Source organism: Gekko japonicus, unplaced genomic scaffold (genome assembly GCF_001447785.1).
Source record: "Gekko japonicus isolate JY-2015 unplaced genomic scaffold, Gekko_japonicus_V1.1 scaffold1667, whole genome shotgun sequence".
Taxonomy (NCBI): domain Eukaryota; kingdom Metazoa; phylum Chordata; class Lepidosauria; order Squamata; family Gekkonidae; genus Gekko; species Gekko japonicus.
In genome coordinates this window covers 125,570-147,847 of record NW_015168702.1, presented here as the reverse complement: position 1 = coordinate 147,847, position 22,278 = coordinate 125,570, and the positions used below count along the sequence as shown (strand labels likewise).

Sequence of the window (22,278 nt, the reverse complement as noted above, 5' to 3'; positions counted from 1 at the left end):
GGGGGGCCATAAAATTGTACCCCCTTGTCCAATCGCCTTGAAACTTGGTGGGCATGTTGGGAAGAGGTTCCAGTGAGCTCCCTCCAAGTTTGGAGCCTCTACCCCAACCCCCCTCCTCCCCAGCCCCCCGCAAAGTTTCAAGAGGATTTTTGCCATTGACTTCAATGGCCCCATTGGTTACACTGGACCCGAATTTTTCGGGATTCCCGAAAATTTTCAGATATCTATGCTTTACCGGTATAGATATTCGGGTTTTTTCGGGTTTCCCGAAAAAATTCGGGTCCAATAAACCCGAATCCGAATTTTACCGAATTTTTTTTTTTTGCACATCCCTAGTGGTGTTTAAGTGAAGGCTGTTATGATTATTCATCAGGAATGCTTTAGGCCACCCCGCACAGGGCCAGGGGTCTTTAGGCCCCCTTCCAACTTCCTGATTCTATTCTACTGCCCTGAATTTTTTTTTTTTGCACATCCCTAGTGGTGTTTAAGTGAAGGCTGTTATGATTATTCATCAGGAATGCTTTAGGCCACCCCGCACAGGGCCAGGGGTCTTTAGGCCCCCTTCCAACTTCCTGATTCTATTCTACTGCCCTCACATGGACCCCTCCTCTCCACCGCTCATCCTCTGCGGCAGAGACACTGTTGGGGTAGTTTGAAGTTGTCTGTCTACGGCCTACAGGCAGGAAAGGGGGATATTTTATTTCATATTCGCTATTTATAGAGGGTGTGTGCACATGAACAGACTTGGAAGACTCAAAGGCACTTATACGTCTTACACCCCCACACCCCCACACACGCAGCTTTCCAATCTTCCTATCCCCCCCGCCCCCCCCCGCCCCCCCCCCCGGTCAACTCTAACAGGCCACCATGACGTCCTTTAGCAGCACCGAAAGGACACCTGGAATGGGGACCGCGGAGAGTCTGCGTGGCTTTCAAGACCACCTCAGCAGCCTTCCTGTGGAGAAGAGACGGGACCAGGAGAGCCACGACAGCCTGAGAGATGGGTACCAAATGTCAGGTATCCCCCTCCCCTCCTCCCAAATCCTGGCTCTGGCCGCTGGCTGCAACCAAGTTCGGCTCCGCACAGGCAGGGACCGGCAGGCTCTGCTGGCTCTTTTGGTTTGCTGTGGCTTCAGCTGGAACTGCCCCCCCTCGCTTGCCAATTTTTTTGGGGGGGAGGGAGGGGGAAGGTGGAACGAACCTTTCCCCTCTGCGTAATGTGCCGCTGTTGCAAGGGGGGAGCCACAGCCCCCGCCCTCTTGACCTGCACCAACAGCCCTCCTCTACCTGGTGCAGGACGGCCCTCCGGCCAGCTCCCCCCCTCCATCCCTTGCTTGCCCCCACCTCTCCTGGGGCTCCCGGCCTGCCCTGCGGCACACGCCCCCCCCCCGGGCTCCCTTTCTATCCCGCCCGCTGCCCAGAGGCCTTCCGCACCTGGTGGACACAGGTGCCTTCTCAGTCTCAGCATCCACGGTCAGCGGGATGGCTTCCTGGCCTGAACCTGCGCTGAACGTTTCTGTGGCAACATCAGCTTCCTTCTCCTCCTCCTCGCTGTCTGAGCCGCTAGAAGAGCTGCTGCCTGAGGCCACCAGAGGCGCCTTCCGAGCCAGGCAGACGTTCCAAACGCAAGGGGAGGCAGCGCTAACTGCACAGGGAGAAAGGAGGTTATATGTCTACCACCGGGCTGCGCTCCCCCCCCCCAAAAAAGATTCTTGACTAGCTCCAAATCTTTGCAAAAAATAAAAGCACTGGGGGGGGGGGCCTCCCGCAGGAAAGTAAGAAGGGGCCACAAAGCTTCCTGCTCTGGGCCTTGGTACTGAACTAGAAATCCTTAGTAAGTTAAGGGCAAGGGACTCCCCACCCACCACCACCACCACCCAGGGCTCCGCCGGGGCACAGGACTCTTCTCTCGCCAGAGATGACCCTTCTCTGCGTTTCCCGCCTCCTCTCTAGGCCGTCTCTCCTTCCATATTCTGCCCGGGACTTCTGACGCCCGCCTCCCAACCGGACCTTCCCGGTAACACCCCTCCCACCTCCTGATCCGGAGAGAGGAGCTGGCTGACCTTCATTCTCACTCGTTATCTGACCAAATGCGCTTCGGGCTCATGACGGCGCACATCGTGGACTGTTTTGTCGGTCTTTCCAGTGCACCTGGACTCAAACCCTGGTGCCCCCAAGAATCTACACGGTGCAGAGACGAGGAGCTGTGCCGGCTGAATGGTCAGCCCCAGGCAAGGACAGCACCCTTACTGGGCAGCATTGTGGCCTGCTGCTGCTGCTGCTGCTCTCAGGACGGTGAGAAACCAAACCGCTCACCGCTGGCTGCTGACTCACATCGACTCGGAAAGTCCTTGCTCTCAAGGCTCCCTTGTGGCCATTTCCTCTTCCCTGCCATCAAGACTGCTGCCGCTGCTGCTACTGCTACCAACCCCCCCCAAGCATTCCCCATTTCGCAGCCAAGCAACGCCTTGGCCTACCCCTGCTTCTGAGTGCATACGAAGTGCTGCTGACACGCGCCGCCGTGGGGGCTTGGGAGCTGGCCTCTGGGCCATCAGAGCAGGGGAGGTCTCCTGCAGGGACCCTCCGGGAGGCGGGGAGAGAGCAGAGGCTCTGGCTCATCTCCCAGGCGTTCTGTGGCGGCAGGGGAAAGGGGGGGGCAGCCCTCCCACCTCCAGCCCACTGAGGCATCAGGGAAGGAGAGGCATTTTTTTTTCGCCTACCCGCTTCCCGACCCCCCCCCCCCCCGGGGTCCCAGGAAGGGTTGAGACTTCAGTCCTCCTCCCGCTCCACCCGTCAGCTTCCCCGCGGGCTGGACACAGCCTCTTTCCTTGTGGCTGGTGGGACAAAGGCTCAGGGGGACCACCACTCACGGTTCTTGTCTTGGCTCTGCTGGGGGCTGCCTTCCAAACCGCTGCTCTCTGTGTCCACGGGAGAACTGCACCTGGGGCCTGCCTCGGAGCTGGAAGGGAAAAGGCACCGAAGCCTCCATCCAAGGGTCTCTCTCACGCTGCCTGACGCTTGGGCGGCCTGGTGAGCAGAGCAGCCGTGGAAAAGCAGCCGCCCGCCTAGACCCCAAGGGAGGCCGAGAGGGCGGCACATGCTCGGAAGACGGGCAGGGCGGGGCTGCTCACCGTGCCTCTTGCCAAGCACAGAACGGGACCTCTGCTGCCAGGCCTGGCTTGTGACAGACGGCCTTTCGTCCCACCCTCCAGGCCTCACAGCCGGTCCCCTGCTGGTTCCCACCAGCCTCAGCCACTTGGGGGGCCGTGGAACCTCTGGGGGGGCGGGGAGAGGAACGCGGGGGGCCGAGGAAGGCTGCCGGCGCCTCGGACGGGACTGGCCGAGGCCTCAGAGGTGAGGAGGCACCGAGTCAGGGCCTGGCGGGGAAAGGACCAGGTGAGGCACCCCAGATCGAGCCAAGCGGACGCTTTCCGGGAGGCAGGAGGCGCGGCCTGAGGCCCAGGAGCAGGGCACGGTCCGGACTTAGACGAACCCGGCCTTCAGGGCTGAGTCCTGAGGTCAACTGGACCGGGGGGGGGGAGTGGGAACTGAACAAACCAAGCCCGCCTTCCTGGCCTGCCTCTCGTGGGACGAGGGCAGCAAACGCCTCTCTCACCAGGACAAAGACGTGTGTCCCTTGGGGGGGGGTGTCTGGGGGGGGGCGCTTGGCCACATCACAACACTCTCCAAGGAGAAACTGCCATCCCACTTGGCTGTAAGTACTGAGGACACATTTAGGTGACAACGTCTGACAACAGTTTTGCTCAATGAAAGGTGCCTGCGTGAGTCACCAGCGGAGAAGAGAAAGGAGTAATCCACCTCAGGAACCAGAAGGGGCTCTCCCCGGGCGACATTTTGTCTCCGCAGGTTCCATAATCATCAGCAAACGTAGTAAGTGATCACTCGCATTCACCGTATGCTGCCATTCTTCAAAGGTTTATCTGGGGTGGGGGGGGGGGAAGGCCCCGTGAAGAGGCCGCACAGAAGGAAGCCACACACGGACCCTCTGCAATGGGCTGGAGGACAAGTTCACGCTGGCTGGGCTCACCTCACCTCCTCAGAAACAGCAGCAGGAGCCCCATTCAGTCCAGAGACCTTCCGCTGTAACCCCCAGCAGAGGTGGGTCCGGGGAAAGGACACGGCAGAGATCCCAGGAATGGGCCGCTCAGAAGGAAGCACTTCAGGGAGCACGTCTATCCATGGCGGACTCTGTGACTCGGGGGGTCCCCCACACACGCCCACGGGGGGTCCCCCACACACCCCCACACACACAAGAGACAAACAATCCCCGCCTGTGACGAAACGCAGTGTGTGGACTGGCGAAACACAGGCCCCGTTAGCAAGACCTTGAACGAGAGCAGCAGCAGCTGGAAGCGCTGCAGCAATACTCTCACGCCTTGTGGCTGATCCACCATTACATTCTCACCAGGCAACTGCATACTCAGGAACAACTGGGACCACTGGCACAGAAAGGAAAACGCGGCAGCGGGGGGGGGGGGGGGGGGAGAGCAACGTCCACAAGGAAAAATGCTGCCGCGTCTGAAGACAGAGGGAGGGCCATCCACGTGAGGGACGTCCTTCCTTAGGCCTCTGCGCTCCCTCTCCTCTCCAGCAAGTCAATCTCTGTGTGTTCTCTGTGAGCAGACGGGCTGGGAGGCACAGGCCCAAGAAGTTCCCTTTTTAAAGCATCTCGTGGAACAAGCGACTGAAACACACGGCTGCAGAGGAGATTTCCCAAGACCCTCCAGGTGAGGAATGCAGTGAAATACCTACAAGGTCCCTCCCTCCTCAAGGAACAGTCTACTCACAATAACACCACATTTTCTGGGGGAGCGACTGACCAATGACATGGAAAAGCCGATTCCCAGAAGATCTGTACGTGGCCTAGCACTCCCTTCACTTGCTGATAAATGTTCTGGGGCAGGGGAGGAGAGTGAGGTGGCCAGAGGTCACTCAGGAGGGTGAAGCTTCCCACTCTCTGTTTTCAACGTAACAGAGCAGCCAATGAGATTCAGGACACAGAGCAGGACAGCCACATATATTTTCATGGCACCGCTGGCCACAAAAGCAAAAAATGGAATCTCTCTCACACACCTCAGATTGCTCAGAGGAAGAGTTCCCCACTGGCCATAATGCTGGACAGGACAGACCCCCGGCTGACCGGACACATGTGAAGGCCACACACTCTGACCTCTGCTCACGGTTTTGATGCCTCCGCGGAGGACGGGGGTTGCACTTCCATCCCACTGACCACTCACCAACAAAACGGCTGGAAGTCTGCAAACTTGGCCCAGCCTCTCTCTTCCTTGCTGTCTGAGGCCGCCGAATCCCACACGCTGGATCCCACGTCCATGGCCACGCAGGATGCGGCCGGCTTGCCACTCACAGGCTCAAACGCCACTGTCCACTCAGATCCTGTGGGAACACACCAACGACAGCAGCACTAGTAGAGCCCAAAGACAGCCGAGTCTGCACCCGCCCCCTCGGACACTGAAAGGCAGCTCACCTCCCTAATACGGAAAGGCAGCTCACCTTTCCAGAAGTAAGCTCTCTACTGTCCCCTACTGCAGAGAGAAATTTTCTGGGGATACTGTACCAGAGGGCGTCCTCCTAGCAGAGACCAAGGGAAAGCAGTAGACGATACCCTCCTCTTCCCGTCAAGACAGGAAAAGAGTTAACCGTTCAGGTCAAGGTTTTGGCCTCCAAGGACTCCACAAGTCAGCCCGGAACAAGCCCCGATTCACCTCCTTGCCCAGCTCCTCCTCTCAGGGCTCTCGCTGACCCTCAGTGCTCTGTCAGCCCCACCGAGCCCACGGGGGGTGGGGGGTGGCCCCACACATGATCTGTCTGGGTACATCCTCACAGCCTCCTCTGGTCCCTGCTCTCTAAGACCCAGCAGCCGACCTCATGCTTTACGCCAGCCATCAGACACCTGCTGGAGAGCCCAGTTTCATCAAACACTGGCCATTTTGTGGGACCCACTCTATCCTACTGTCCCAGAAACGTGGCACCTGGAGACCAAACCCAGACCACTCTCAGAGAGGTGAGAAGGAGGAGTTTGGCATGAAGGCCCTCCAGTTGGGGAACCTCTTTGTGGACCTCCAGGAGGCATATCTGCAGGTTCCCATACAGCCAAGCTCTAGGCAGCACCCTTGTCTGCATACTGTTGCCAACCCTTTCGATACAGAGGGGGCCCCGCCCAATCCGGGCTCTCCTTCTTCACCCAAAATCGAGGGTCTCAGCAGTGGCCCATCTCAGGACATGAGGGGTACACGTCCACCTCATACCAGGATGACCTGGCATCTAGGCCACCACGCAGGTCATGGGATTTCCAGGACAACCCATCAACCCCTAATGGTCCTCCACAGCCACAGGTCCCTGGTGATTCATTAGAAAACTACCACCCTGGCTTGCAGGGCATCATCCTCCCGGGGGTGTGGCTCCTCCTGGCGATGACCAAGTTCGAGCGTGCTTAGCTACTGAAGAACTGGCCAAACTTCCTTGGGAGTATAGAGATCTAGCTCAAGTTTTTGGCGAAAAAGAGGCTGACGAGCTCCCCCCCACAAACACCGCAACTCTGACTGTGCAATCGAGCTACTGCCGGGGCAGAAAATGCCCAAGGGAAAGCTCTATGCCATGAGCCCCTGGGAGAAGGTGGAGTTGCAGAAATTTATTGACAAAAATTTGGCTAGAGGTTTCATCCAGCCAGCTTCTTCCCCGTATGCAGCCCCCGTTCTATTCCGGAAAAAGAAGGATGGGGGTTTGTGGCTGTGCCCCGACTACCGGGGGTTGAATGCTGTCTCCTCTACAAATGCTTACCCTATGCCGTTAATCAAAGATCTCTTAGCTGAAGTGGCTAAGGGGAAGATCTTTTTCAAGCTTGATTTGCGAGACGCTTATTTTCGGGTGCGCATAAGGGAAGGGGATGAATTTAAGACCACTTTCAATACCCCTTTGGGACAGTTTGAATACCTGGTGATGCCACTGGGTCTCCAGGGGGCTCCAGGGGTCTTCATGAATTTAATAAATGAGGTATTGCATAAGCACCTGTTTAAGGGGGTGCTAGTGTACTTGGACGACATTTTATTGTACTCCCCCGACAAAACCTCTCATGTGCAGTTGGTGAGAGAGGTGCTCAAAAAGTTGCACAAGCACAAACTGTTTGCCAAAGTGTCAAAATGCGAGTTCCATAAAACGGAAATTGACTTTCTGGGTTATCGCATCTCCCCCCGCAGCATAGAAACGGACTGAGGGAAAGTAAAGGACGTTTTGGGGTGGGAGGCTCCCAGAACTCGCTGGCAACTTCAAAGTTTTCTTAGGGTTCACAAATTTCCAAAGAAATTTTCTGCCGAACTTTGCTCAGGTGAGCTTGCCCCTTACTGACTTACTGAAAACAAAGGGGAAGGGACCGGAGGCTACTAAGCCGGGGGCTAAGCTGCTGTGGACCCCTGAATGCCAAGAGGCGTTCAATAAACTGAAAGCCCTTTTTACCACCGAACCCATTCTGGCGCACCCAGACAAAACTAAAAAGTTTGTGGTGCAAACGGACGTCTCGGGCGTTGCTATGGGCAGTGCGATCTTGCAAGGAGCTGATGGCAAACTCCATCCCCTAGCCTACGTGTCCCGCAAATTCATCGACACCGAACGGAATTGGTCGGTCTGGGACAGGGAGGCAGGGGCAATCCGGCTAGCTCTCTCCATGTGGAGACATTGGCTGGAGGGGGCGAGGGGGCCGTTTGAGGTGTGGACAGATCACAAGAATCTCAAAGTGCTTCGCAGCCCCCACAGAATGCCAAACAGCTCCATTCATCCTGCACCATTTCCCAGGCAAATCAAATTCGCTGGCGGATGCCTTGTCCCGCCTCCCGCAGCAATTGGGCGGAGCAGTGATGACACGGAAGCAGGCTAAATGTACCTCCCCTGTGCCCCCCCCCCGGGGGATGGGAAGCCAAATTCGCCGCCCCCTTTTCGGAGCTGGACAAACAGGAAGTGGAGGTGGCGGGGGATTTGGTGCTTGGGGAAAACAGGTGCTGGTATAAGGACACAAAACTTTTTGTTCCAAAACTGTTGCGAAGGGAGGTAATGGGACTGGTGCATGGATCTAAGCCGGCTGGCCACACAGGTTTTGTGAAATCGCTACACCTTCTACAATGCAAATTCTGGTGGCCACACATGCGCAAGGATTTACCTCTGTATGTACACTCCTGCGAAACTTGCATCATGTGTAAACCACGTAAGGGGAAACCCCCCGGATTACTGAAACCATTGCCAACTCCAAACAGACCGTGGGAGGTGATTTCCATGGATTTAATCACAGATTTACCCCCTAGCAAATCCATGACGGTAATCTGGGTAGTCGTGGATTTATTCTCTAAACAGGCTCATTTCATTCCATTCTCCAATGTACCAACGGCACGGACATTGGCCAAAGCATTCCTCAAACACGCTTTCAGGCTCCACACGCTGCCTACCAAAATAATAACGGACAGGGGCCCCCAATTTGTCTCGAAGTTTTGGGGGGAGCTCATGGAACTTATGGGCATAGAACGGGGGCTGAGCAGTTCTTATCATCCAGAGACTGATGACCAATCAGAACAGGTTAATCAACCACTTGAACAATACTTACGGTGCTTTACAAACTACCAAGAAGACAATTGGGTTGACTTACTGACTCTTGCTGAATTCTGTTATAACAATGCTCACCACGCATCTACGTGCTGCTCTTGGTTATGACAGTCCCCCGATCCCCTTTCTGACTTCAACACCGGGGTCGGGGGGGAGGCGTCCGAATGGAGTACTGCATTGAGGGAGGCGTGGCCGAAAATCTGCAAAACCTTGGACATGGCCTACAAACATCAGGCTGACAAGAAAAGGGTGGAGGGTTGGTTTCTGCAGCCTGGGGATTCTGTATATGTGTCTACAAAAAATCTGAGACTTTCCCAGTCTTGTCGGAAGTTGGCATGGAAATACATAGGGTCATTTAAAGTTGTAAGGTTGATTAATGATGTGACGGTAGAATTGGACTTGCCTAAGAACTTAAAGAATGTCCATCCAATTTTCCATTTCAGTTAATTGAAGCCCAGTCCAGCAACTAATCCATGGTGCCCAGAACCGACAGTGCCCCCTCCTATCCTGGTGGAGGGTGAGGAACATTACGAAATATCCGACATTCTGGACACTAAAGTGAAACGTGGACGATCGTATTATCTGGTGGAACGGGTGCATTGGGGTCCCCAGCATCGGGAGTGGGCGGCGGGTAAAGATGTGCGGGCCCCTAATCTCCCGCGGGAGTTCCACGCCTGGTTCCCGGAGAAACCGGGAGGTCTCGCATCTGCTCCGGGAGGTGGTTGATGTGTTTTTGAGGGGGCAGGATGTCAGCTAGCTGCCATATTTTTCTTGTTCCCTTCTCTGATCCTGGCGCTACGGCGCGTGCCTCATAGCTTGCTGGCTGCTCTGCCGCTTGCCGTAAACAGCGATAGGGAGACCGTGAGAACCAGTGCTGCCAGACTGAGTTATCTGTCTGACCTTGTGACGGGGGGAGGGCTTGCGTTCCACCACAGGTGTGAATTTTTCGGTTCTCATGGGGCACTGAGACTCTCCCGCTTATTATGTAACCTCCCGCCGGAAGAATTCCCGCACGCGCACTCAGATTTCATTTGCTTAGCCATTTGCCTCATCCTGCTGTATGTAGGGATGTTTCCGCCCCATGGTCATTCCTAACAATAATCTTGTGGACATGGTAACAGACTTGTAGTCTAATAAAGCATAACGCTTCCCTGGAAACGTGTGTGGAGATTTACTTGCTGTTGAACCTGACACTGCCGATGGACACTCCCTCAGTCCTCTGTCCCCCTCCAGGAGAACGCTGCTCCCATCTCAGGGCGGCCATCTCGGGGGCCCCCCATCATATGTGGTACCTGCAGACATGATGGCCATGGTGGGTCTTGTGACCTGGGAACTGGGCCATGGTCTGGATTCCACTCCTGTCCCCTCCTGTTGCAGAGGGCACAACTACTGTTCCCAGCGTAAGCTCCTCCTTCAGTTGGTGGCTCTGGGGCCCCAAACACATGCAGAGTGGAAACCACCACAGGTCCCAGCCCGCCCGGCTGGAGAGCACGCTGCCGTCACCAAGCTGCCCAAGGAAAGTGGCGCACCAAAGAGGAAAGGCACAGCCATCGACTGAAGCAGAGCGCGACCCCACTGGCACCACTAACCTTCCGGCTCCTGAGGAGCGGTCACACCCTCCTTCTCACTGACGTTAGGCAGCAAACGCCCACGCTGGCCCTCCGGGAGGCACAGGGCCTCGCTCCGTCCACCATGAAGCAAATCTTCTGCTCCAGTGGGCAGAGTCCCATCTTCCTGACACCGAGTTCAACATCTTCAGGTGTTCCACAGCCTGAAGGCAGACTAGCTCAGTCAGCACGACCTGGATCTAGGAGAGGGGCCTGACATACCAGTGGCCAGGAGATGGGAGCTTGCCTTGCCTGGACCCATTTACACCCCCAACCAGGATTGTGCCAGAATTCCAGCACAGGTTCACATTGGAGGGGGCAGAGAGCAAAGATACTTTGTCAGCCACCAGGCCGCAATGGCTCCTCTGTGACCTCCCCGCATCTCCGCTTGTGGCCAGAGTGACCAACAGAATACAAAGAGAGAGAACTACAGAAGGCGACAACACCAAGGAGACCCTGCTTCTCCGACCCAGAGCCAATGGCACAGCGACCACCCACCGGGGATCTGTCCAGTGGGCCACGACATCCCTCTGCAGGGTTCCCTGTTCCATCCCCCTATCTGGGACGGGCTCCACCTCTCTGCATGGACATCGGAAGGAGGGCGCTAGAGCAATATGGCTACCCAGAAAAGGTCTTCACGGTGACCTTCTTTTCCAGAAAGCCCCTGAGCCACCAAGCCACTTGAGAGGCCTTCTACGGGCGGTGTTGTGGAAGGAAAGCTACAAAAAAAGGCCAGCAGCACACAAAAGGAAAAAAGTATCCTCTACCAATGAAAAATATATAAAAAGTCTGTTTTGAAGAACTTATACAATTACACAGAAAAACATGCAGAACTACATAGAAGAAATGTGTATATTGGAAACCAGAAGATGCAAAGCTACTTGCAAGTGAACACGAATAAGAAAGTTCCACAAGAACTAAGTACCATTACTGTACAATCAGCCACAAACCAAAAAGCTGGAAGCCTTACGAACAGCACGCAGATACTATGGCTGCTAGCAGGATGTTTTGAATTATCTTCTTTGGATTAAAGTTACTCTTTCCTTCAGCTCTAAAGCGTGTTTCATTATTTCACGTATGACAACACCAAGCAAATGATGAACTGAAGATACCAGTTTGTCTCTAACAGGCAGTGTAAGGTTGTGGGAAGAAAACCAGCGCGCACCCTGCTGCAGGGATACCAGAGCTTCTCTACTCCTTCCAGGGCAGCCCGGATCAGACCCAACTTTCTCACAGGCCAGGTGGCAACACTTCACGGGTTCCCTGTGCTCCTTTCAGGAGGATCAGGTGGCATTATGAGACGCTGACACACACACACACACACACCCCAACTTCTCACCAGTGGTTCACTCTCTGTTCCACAGGGACCAGGGGTGGCCCACAAAACGAGGGGCAGCCTCGTGGCCTGCTGGGCCTGGGAGGAGGGCTCGGACGGATGGAGCTCTGGGATCCCAGGTGTCTTTTCCCCCCGGATCACGCTTGAAACCCCCCCCCCCCTGCCCCCCCCCCACCAGGAGCCCCTTCCAGCAGCCGCGGGAGATGGCGGGAGCGCGCTTTCGCCCCTCGGACTTGGCCAGGGCCCTCTTGGCCTTGCGCGGTTGGTGGTGCTGTGGGCAGCTCTGTCATCAGCAATAGCCTGGGAACATAAAAACAGGCAGCGAAAGCTTCACGCCACCCCACCAGTATTCCAGGAGCGAGTTAATTGCATGGCATTCCTTTCGCCACACAGGAAGCGCCATCCACTCCCCAGGCGGAACACAGGATCAGAACGGCACCCCTACGGTCTGGCGCAACAGCACGAGGCGAGATCTCTGCCCTTCGGCATTAGCCCACTAGGATTTCTCCCTGGAAGCGGCTACGAGGCACCAGTTCCTCCCACTATGGCTGTGTCCAGTCCATCCATCATGGGGGGGGGGAGGGACCTTCTGGTCAAGCACAGCACTAGACCCCGACTCAGCAAACACAACCACCCCTGGGGACCCTGGGAAATCCTGCTTGCCCACATGGGGGGCAACAGCAACCTACGGGAAACTCCCTCAGCTGCGTGATTAGACTGGGCCCATGGCCCTCGGCTGCAACACTCACAACACACCCACTCTGCCTATCTGATGTTTTGCTGCCATGTTTACCGGAAGTTTCAATCTGTAATCTCCGCACGGCGGCCCAGGAGGAGACCCACATGGAGGCTGCCTGCGGTGACTGAGGACGCAGGTCTGCCCCGCCAGCCTACCCTCCCACTTCCCAAGAGGCGGGGGGCTGCCACGGCCCTGCCCAGCCACTGACTCCCCTGGTCCAGTTCTTTGGGAGACTCCTGCTTCCGAGGCAAGAGTGTGGAGGGAGGGAGGGAGGGAGGCAGCCTGGCCCCAGGCTCCATTACCTTCCGGAGAGCTTTTCTGCTCAGAAGGGCTGCCGTTCTCATCAGCACTGACAGCCGTCGAGGAAGATGCCTGGTCTGCTTCCTCTCCTCCTGAGTCCCCGTGGTCGTCGTGGTCGCCATTCTGTAAGTCACTTTTTGATGACTCCTCTGAGGGATGAGACACACCAAACCTGAAGCACAAAACCAGAAGCAACGGGACAGGGTTGATATGGATGACTTCTGAAGAGAGCTGGACCCGGACGAGGTGGGCAGACCCTTTTAACGGGTTCCTTGCCCCCACAGAGCAGCAGTGCCACATTCCCCGTGCCTTGAGGAGGTGGGGGTCAGACTGCAGCACTCACTGGACCTCCAGCCCCCAAACCAAATCACCCCACAGAGGTCTGGTGCAAAAGATTACGTCCAGAGAGAGAGAGAGAGAGAGTCCACGTGTCCCCTTTCATGAGCTGGGCCCATAACAAGCTGTGAGAGGCCCAGGGTGGCCAAGGAGGCCACCCAAGCAAGACAAGACAAGGGGCCATGGGGGCCGTGGGGACGCTGAAGTCCCCCAGAATGATCAGTCCGGGGGTCTCCAACAGTGAGCCCAAGACCACCTCTGCCAGCTCAGAGAGGGCCCCTCCCATGACAGACTAGGTGGCCAGTAAACCAGTCAGAGGCCTAACTGGTGATCCTTTGATCCCAACACAAGGAACCATCCACTTGAATATGAATGTTTATGTCCTGAATAAAAATTTTACAAAAAACAAACAAACAAGGAACTATCCATGCCGGCACTTCGCAGGAGGGCCCTCCAAACAGAGAGAGTCTCGGCAGAGAACAGCAGCCGCTTCCCCCCACCACCCCCCGGGGCAGACGGAGGGCCACCCCACATCACTGAGACAGGTCCCCCTCAGCACTGCCTTCTGAGTACCCAAGACCTCCCCCCCCCCAGAGCTCAGCACAGTCGGTCTTGGCAGCCACCGGGGGGGGGTCCCCCCACGGGTCCTTGGGCTGCAGCTGATTGGGGGAGGGCCTTGGAAACGGAGCCTGGGGGGAGGAGGGGTCACTCCCCCTTTCACCTTACCGTGTCCTGGACTTGACTTGGGTTGCATAGCTGATTTCTTTCTCCTCCCAGATATCTTCCTCCTCCTCCTCCTCCTCGTTATCATCAAACCGCTGGATCCGTTCACTGCAGCAAGCTTCAAACAGGGAGGCATTGGGCTGCAAAGGACAACAAAGGGTTACAACTGAGGTGACCTTCTGGAGAAGTGAAAAGCAGCCGGGCGGTCACAGCAGAAGCCTCCCCCGGGGAGCAAGGCCCTGCCAGAGAGGGGCTCCCCGGGATGGGGCCTTCCACCTTTCACGCAATCTACCTGGCTACACCGACGGCCAGGAACAGGCCACAGCGGCTGAAGACATCCCATATGGACAGGGCAAAAGACCAGGCAGGAAGAGCAAAAAGGCGGCCTCTCCACTGTTCCCTGAATTAGCTGTCCCAGGAAAACGTCAAACAGACCCCTAAGAGATCTCCCTGCATCACACCGCCAGAAAGGGCCGTTGGCTTTCCTGTGACTGTTGTTCGTGGTCCTATGGGCATTCACACTGATGCGTTTTGCGCACGCACAGTATACAATCTCAGAAACTCCAAAAGGTAAAGGTTTCCCTTGCTCGAAAGCCAGTCGAATCCGACTCTAGGGTTGCGGTGCTCATCTCCGTTACAAAGCCGAAGAGCCAGCGCTGTCCAAAGACGTTTCCGTGGTCATGTGGCCGGCATGACTAAACACCAAGGCGCACGGAAGGCTGTTACCTTCCCACCGAAGCGGTACCTATTTATCTACTTGCAGTTTCTTGCTTTCGAACTGCTAGGTTGGCAGGAGCTGGAATCAGAGACGGGAGCTCACCCTGTCATGCCGGCACACTCGGGTCTCGAACTGCTGAACTACCGACCTTCCACAGCCTGCAGTTCAGTGTCTTAACCACTTGAGCCACTAGAACTACAAAAAAGATTGAAAATCCTCCCCCCCCAGAGCAGAGCATGGGCTCAAGGGGGAGGAGCCACGCCTCTTCCGCTCAGTTCCTTCCCATCTGAGGAAGCCACTAAAAGGAGAGCCCCTTCCTGCTGGTCTTGTGGCTGCACAGATGACCACTCGGAGAACAGCAGTTGCAGGTGCGTAACCAATCTGCACTTCTTTGTGGTCTGTGTGCATCACACGGACTCATGCGGATTAGCAGGCTTGCTTACCTAGAGGTAGGTGCAGGGGCTACCTAAGAGAAGCCCCCTTGCCCAAAAGAAGCATCCCCGCGTGCCCGGATGCCAAGTGCATTGTGTTCTGCAAAAGCAGTGGGGTCATGCCCATGTGGCCGCTCAGCAGAGGCCAGGAAGCCAGACTCCCTTGGCGACAACACAGGATGCTGGCCACAGATACGACTCAGCATGCCTTGGGTCCGGGGGTGGCAGTTTCTGTGCCAGCTGGTAGCCCCACTCAGAGGTATGGGAGCTCCATCGGCTGAGTTGCTGCAGCACAGGTATGAAAGGGGTTACGTACCATCCAAAGGAGGAGGAGGTGGGGTTGACGCTGAAAGCCAATGCCCTCCTCACGTCAGGTGAGTACAGAGTCCCCCTCTCTGCACTGTTGGAAGGAGTGGCAGGAACTGTGGGCAGAATGATACTCTGGCTCAGATGAACGCCCAAGACCCCTCAGGGAGACAGGAGATGGTCAGGGCAATTAAATCTTTTGTTGGGATTCATTTGTACGCACCCTTCTCCCCTGAGCGGCTGACGTCCTTCTCTCCTCTGCCTTATCCTCACCACCACCACCACCGCCACCCTGTGAGGTGGGCCGGGCTAAGCGACTGTGTGACTGGCCCAAGGTCACCCAGTGAGCTTCCACGGCACAAGTGGGGATCTGAACATGGGTCTCCCAGAGCCTGGCCCGACACTCTGAGCCACCGCTCTGCACTGGCTCTCTGTGACCGCGTTACAGTGAAGCTGGAGGGAAGCCGGGTCGGCCGTGAGTGCTGCCAGGTCGGATGCTCTCCCGGTGCAGCAGAGGGAGGCTGCAAAGGCCACTTCAGAGACGGGCAGCCGGACATCACTGGCAGCCATCAGACCCAACGGTTTCTTTGTGAGCCGCCAGACTCCACTAGTTGGAGGTTCCACTCGGGAGCTGGTGGCTGAATCAGGGCTGAATGTAGTCCCCGAAAAACCAGTTTACCTTCAAGCAACACTCTATCTGCTGAGATGGCACTTTGATGGACCTTTCTTGACAAGGATGATAAGCCTGAGCGGTATAGCTGAAGAAGGCACTCCATGTTCTCCATGTTCTTACTAAAAGAGGATCACATAGATTCATGGAGGAGAGGTCTGTCAGTGGCTACCAGCCCCGGGGACTGAGGGGAACCTCCACAGTCAGAGGCACTCAGCCTCTGAATCCCAGAGTCAGGAGGCAACATCAGGGGAAGGCCTCGGCCTCCCTGCCCTGTTGCTGGCCCTCCAGAGGAACTGGTTGGCCCCTGTGTGAGGCACGAGGCTGGACTAGACGGACCCACATCGGCCTGATCCAGCAGGGCTCGTCTTACTCCAGGATGACACACAGCAGCCAGGTGAAAGGGTTCATTGCTTGACTTGTGACAGCGGTTGGACAGTCCCTCACCTTGCAGTCATATGACTTCCTAGTGGAGGCTTTTCTTCCGTTAAGCAGCTCGTCAGAAGTTTCACGGATGGATTCTCCAAGCCACCAGGTTAAGGACCCCTGGATGTAGAATCGTCCCTGCATGCTGGGACAGCAGGCCAGGGGACTTTGGAAGATGGATGTGATTTCCCACAAGCCATCCAGAGAACGCTTGTGAAGCCTGGTCAGCGTTCGGGGAAGAGTGCAACAGGAGGGAAGTTGTGCAGAGGAATCCCTGTCCATTGCAGGAGGAATCCCTCCCCCTTGGAAAGGAGGTCGTATCCCATCCCCACTCCTCAGAGAACGGAAAAACCAAGCATTTCCTGTTGGCACAGGAGCTGGATTGTCTGACACTAAACCTGACCCTAAGAATCACAACAGAAGCCGTTTCTTTCGGCCCTGGTCTCAGCAACATGCTTGATGGCGCACATTTACTGCTCCAGGAACCTAAGGGGCTCATCTCCAAAAGCACAAGGACAACAATTCTCCTCTCTCACAAGCACTGGGAGGCAGACCTTTTCTTCCTCCTAACCTTAAGAAAAACCTCTTACTCACAACAATGCACTTCCTGACATGGACAGGGCCCGCAACAAGCCAAGATGCCACCTCTGTCTCCACGTCCACTCTTGACCACACAGTCATTGGACCTAACAACACCAGCCGCTTCATCTCAGGCTCAGTCACTTGTTCGTCTGCCGTCAAATGCCAGCAATGCCCTTCCACTCTCTGCACTGGACAAAGAGGTCAGTCCCTGTGTAAAAGAATAAACAGACATAAATCTGACACTAAAAACCACAACACTTAAAAACCAGTTGGAGAGCATTTTAGTCTTCAAGGTCATTCCATTGTTGACCTAAGAGTGGCAATCCTCAAACAAAGAGATCTCAAGGAGAAATTACCACACAAGATTGCTGAAGTTTAGTTCATCCACAAGTTCAGGACCCCCAGGTCTGAATACGGACAACAGGTTCTTCTCTTACCACAGACGCAACATTTTCTGCCCCCCTTGCGTTTCTTTTGCTCTGATCAAGATGATCTGGCATCCAGAGTTCCTTCTCTGTAACATCCTTCCCACCCTCTGACTGGGATAGAAGGACTCAGAGATCTCCATTCCGAATTGTATCTGAGGAAGGAAGCGGATCCACCCGGAAAATCTTGCTGGACTCAAATCTAGTTTTGGATGATGGGAATATAAAGAAGGTGGCACATTCCCTCGTAACGTAAGAACATCAGAGAAGCCAATGTTGGGTCAGGCCAATGGCCCATCCAGTCCAAAACCTGTGTCACACAGTGGCCAGAAATACCAGGGGCCGTCAGAAGGTCCACCAGCGGGGCCAGGTTACGTTGTAGAGGTTGTCCATCATGCTGGCTGTCCGGGTGGGGTGAGGGCTAGGGATCCGTCCCAGGAGTCTCTGACAATGTCAGTGAGCCCTTGAGCCAGTGGAACTCACTGCCCCTGGGGCACGGGCATCCAAACCAGAATGCCCAGAATTGGGTCAGTCTTGGCGGGAGCCGACATCTTCCCTCCTGAATGTCCAGCGCGGCCACCAGCTTCAGGAACTGTTCCGCACACTCGGCCATCCGCTGAAGGTGGCCTAGGGAGGAGGTCGGAAAGGGCATCTCCCGGTCAGAAAGCGGAACTCCCGACCCTCCAAAAAGAGAGCGAGGCGGAGCTGGTAGCTGCCGATCCTCGGCCTCTGTGTGTTCTTCCTGCCTGGATGGGGCCTGAAGTTTGCTCAGGGCAGGGAGGGGGTTTAACGTCTGTGATGAAATGGGGGTTACCTGACACCACCGCCATCCAGGCAGGTGCGGCACCCATAGAAACCCATGTGGGTCTCGTGGAGTTGGTACCTGGGAGATGCAGAGGCGGCACGGAGGGAGCCGCGGGAGCAGGTGCCCTCAAGACCTCCAGGGTGGGCTCGGTGAAGTGACCGCCCTCATCTTGGCTGTGCCACGGGACAACGGCCACCTCTGGGGGGCAGAATCAACAGTAGGGTTGCTGGTGCAGGGAGTAACAACCTGGGGGCCAGCTGCATGGATACCAGTAAGGTGGGCCATCTCGTGACAGACAGCGATGATGGCGAGGCTGACATGCGGGAGAATGCCACCGTGGAGGAGAACGGCGGGCTGGGGAGCAGCAGTCTCTCAAGGGAGGCTCTCCCTGAGCTGCACCGGGGTTTGCTGACAGGGGAGAGGGAGCAGCCGCTGCCACTGGACCAAAGGGAGCCGCTCGCCTGGCGATGCCAGCCAGAGTGGGATCCGTGCTGGTGGTCTCGAGAGCCTACAGAGAATGGTCTGGACGGTCAGTCCCAACAGCAAACCGGTCTCCTGACCAACCAGAGTAGCTGGCTGATGGGCTGACCCGGACTGGACAGGAGCCGTCTCCCCTCAGGTTCCTCCAGAGAGTCCTCCAACTGATTCTTGAATGAAGAGAGACAACGGGGCCAAAACTCTCGTTCCGTACCGTTTTCAGAACCGCTTTATCTCTGAGCGACGTGGAGAGACCTGCCCCTCCCAAAGGAGGAGAGCTCACAGGGCTCCTCTTCTGTAAGCAGGACGATCAGGAAGCCCCCAGATGGGCTTGGGGACCTGGTCGCGGAGGCCGAGGGCACGGGGGCATCCAGGCGGCGGGTGGGTGGGTGGCTGGTGCTGATGTCCGCCTGGTGGCAGCTCCCAGTGCCAAAAAAAGGGAATGGGAGCAAAGTGGCGCCAGGTGTCGGATGAGCGATGGGAAAAGGGCTTTGCTCCCAAAGGAGGAGGAGGAGGAGGCCCGACTGCTTGTTATGCCTGTCCTGCGAAGTGAGTTCTAGGCAGATTTTACAGGCTTCCATCTCACGAGCCTTCCCAAGACACAGAAGAGACCACCGTCAGGGTTGTCAGAGCACAGCAGTTCTCCCACACAGTCATGAACACCACAGTTTTTGTCAGAGGTGAAATCCCACAGCACTAAACTCACTCTGCAAAAAGCCAAGCAGCTCTACAAAAACGTTCCCAGAGGAGACTCTAACCACGCGGTGGCCAAAAAGGGACTGAGCAGGAGAGGCCCAGCAGTTTCCCCCTCCTCTCCTGGTTCGCGCGCGCAGTGCCCCCCTGCAGCAGGGTGGAGGGGACTCTCACACTAGGAGAGTTGCTTATTTTGTTCTTATGCCTCCTTTACACCCAGTCAGGGTCACCAAGATCATGCCCACTTCCACAGGGCCTGTGAGACAGAGATGTTCCGCCAGGCCCCTGGTTGAGGACCGCGATGGGTTTGCCATCGAGCCTGGCCTCCTTCACTCCCCCCCCCCCCACACCCCCAGAAAGGGTACAGATCGGTATCCAGCGCCACCTGAACTAGTCATGACTTGTATTGCATTGTTTTAGCTGTTTTAACAGTTAATGGTTTTTATTTGATTATTACTGACTGATTAATATATGCATTTATGGAATGTCATGCACGGCCCTGAGCCCTTCGGGAGGACCACAGTCTACAAATTAAACAAACAAGTGTTCTGCACAAGCACAAAACCATTGGTGTCATGCACAGAGACCAAGAAGAAGTCACAGAAAGAGTCCATGAAACCGCCCAAGATGATCAAGCACAGGGAAGGTGGCAGTCCCTGCCCCGTCCCCCACCTGATGGTCGACAGGACAGTTATTGCCGTATGGCACCCATCTGGACCTGAAACAACGGGAAGTCTCCCTTGGACAGCCATCACGCTTGGCGCCACGCCAGGAATGACACGGCCTTCCTTTTACTGCCGAGTGCCATGGTTCTGACGGAGAGGGGCTCACGAAACCAGAGACACCGCACCACCGCTCACTCCGCCTTCACCCAGACCACGGGATGCCACCGCCTTGGTGAAGCCTCTTGCCTCTTGGTAAAGCAGGAGCTCCACACAGCAGCAGCACTTCGGCCCGGCGGCTGAGCCAGTGCTTGCTGCTCTCCTGCAAGAGGCCCTGCTTTTTGGAGAGCCCCGATCCAGCTCCCTTCCATGCTGGGGGGAACAGAAGGTCCTTGGGGGTTTATCAGACCCTGTGAACCCAACACCTGTGGCTCTCTCCTTCTAGGGCCCGCTCTCTGAAGGGGGGGAGGCAGGAACAAAAGCAGCAGGCCCCCTCTGTGCGTGGGTCTTGCACATGTGCATTTACACGGCATGGTCACGTTGCCTTGTGCAGTTGTGGAAAGGCCAGCTAAAAAGGTTCTGTGGGCTCCTGAGCTGCATGGGGTTCTTTGACGGACTGCTGCCTTTGCACTTCAACATCCAGCACCTGCTTCGGGGGGGGGGGGGCGCTTTGGACTGGATGATCCGTGGGAACACTCTGACCTGTCTCTGCAGCAGGACCCATATTAGGAAGTGATCGAGGAATAAATAGAGAGCAATGGAGGGGCCCCCCCTCGGCCATAAATGGGCTCTGCGTGGGCAAAGGGCTCTTCAGGCTCTGCCCACATCTGCAGAGGCTCTGCCCACAATTAGTTCTCTCCTAATGCCAGACCCACTCCTGTCCACACGGCTGTCTCCACAGTGCTTCGGTGTCTGGAGTGAACAGCTGAGAGGCCCTTGCCTCTGCTCAGGCAGGAGAAAACATCAGAGAGGCTTACGAGGAAAGGCCAAAAGAGTTAGGTATGTTTAGCCTGGGAAAGAGAAGCCTTAAAGGGAACAGGATTGCAGTCTTCAAGTATTTGAAGGGCTGTCATGTAGAAGATGGAGCGGATCTATTCTCTCTTGCTCCGGATTGCAAGACTAGATCGAATGGGTGGGAATTACAAGGGAGTCGTTACCGGCTAAATATCAGGAGAAACTTCCTAACTGTCAGAGTGGTTGAGCAGTGGAACAGTCTGCCTCGGGAGGGGGTGGAGGCTCCTTCGCTGGACGTTTTCCAAGCAGAGGCTGGACGACCCTCTTTCGGGTATGTTGTAGGGCTCTCTTTCGGCTCTGCTCCTGCAGAGTGCAGGGGGGTGGACTGGATGACCTGCAAGGTCCCAGTTCCAATTCAAACATTCTATGATTCTATGAGGCAGCCAGGAAGAGCACTCAGGCTGCCAGTTGCCCAGCCCGGCTCTCAAGGAGACCTGGACTTCACTGACCCGGAAAAAGCACTGCTATCGGCATGCACCGACTGCCACTCCTGTGGCTTCCGGACAACCCTACTTCAAACATTACACGTCTCAGAGCACGCAGACGCGTGACAGCCGGGGGCTTCTGAGACGTTTCTAGCCAGGTCCTCCAGCAGAGCAGCTGAGCCAGTTCTACTGAGCAAGACCATCAGTTGACCTTTTTGCACTTGCTACCCGGCAAGAGAGGAGGAAGAGGGAGAGAAAGCACGTGCAAGCGGCTCCGTCAAACCTCCCCATCCAGCTCATGACACCAACGCTGCCTCCTGGCAAACAGACCCGGCCCTGCCACCCTTTATCTAGAGGCATTTGCCCCTTCTCCGGGAGACCGGAGGCTTCTGCTGTTCCTCCTGCAACCGAACAGACCTCGGCCTCCTGTGGACCCACCCAGGACAGATACTCACACTGTCGTCATCCGCTTCGATGCTGAAGCTGATCTCTGCAATCCTGTCAAAAGGTGCACTAGAAAAGGAGGAGGAGGCACACTGGTCAGGGGGCGGCAGCAGCAACACCGGAGGGGTAGAGCCGGAACGTGGCGCAAAAGGTGCCTCCCTCCCTCCCTCCGCAAGCCCTGCTGAGCAGTCCACCACAGACACGGACACAGACACGGACCCCCCGCCCCCCTCAACAGCCAAAGAGCTGGACCTGAACTGGGGAGAGCCGGATGCAAATTGCCACCCAAGTCCCTCTCAGCTCAGCCTATATCCTCATGAAGCCCCTACGAGGATAACGACAGGCAGACTCCCCCCCCCTACAGTGCTCCGAATGAAGACCTCCAGGAGGATCTCCACAGGCCGGGTGAGTGGGGGACATTGTGGCAAACAATGGTCAAAGCAGGTAAGTTTAGGGTGTGATGCACACTGGAACAAAGACTCCCCCAGCCTCAAGGATATGCTAAACGGGGGGGGGGGGGGGGGGTGGAGTTGC

The 22,278-nt window shown here is 56.3% G+C and overlaps 1 protein-coding gene across 1 annotated transcript in view; it reads right to left on the bottom strand.

The window, feature by feature from the left end:
* Positions 1-22,278, bottom strand: part of PPP6R2 (protein phosphatase 6 regulatory subunit 2) — a 91,312-nt gene that overhangs the window by 15,726 nt on the left and 53,308 nt on the right. The window contains exons 17-22 of the mRNA XM_015415513.1: positions 21,756-21,813; positions 13,670-13,806; positions 12,610-12,779; positions 5,259-5,415; positions 2,871-2,959; positions 1,435-1,645 (exon numbers count right to left, since the gene is read on the bottom strand). Of these exons, the coding sequence (XP_015270999.1) occupies positions 1,435-1,645; positions 2,871-2,959; positions 5,259-5,415; positions 12,610-12,779; positions 13,670-13,806; positions 21,756-21,813 (822 nt within the window). The remainder of the gene's footprint in view (positions 1-1,434; positions 1,646-2,870; positions 2,960-5,258; positions 5,416-12,609; positions 12,780-13,669; positions 13,807-21,755; positions 21,814-22,278) is intronic.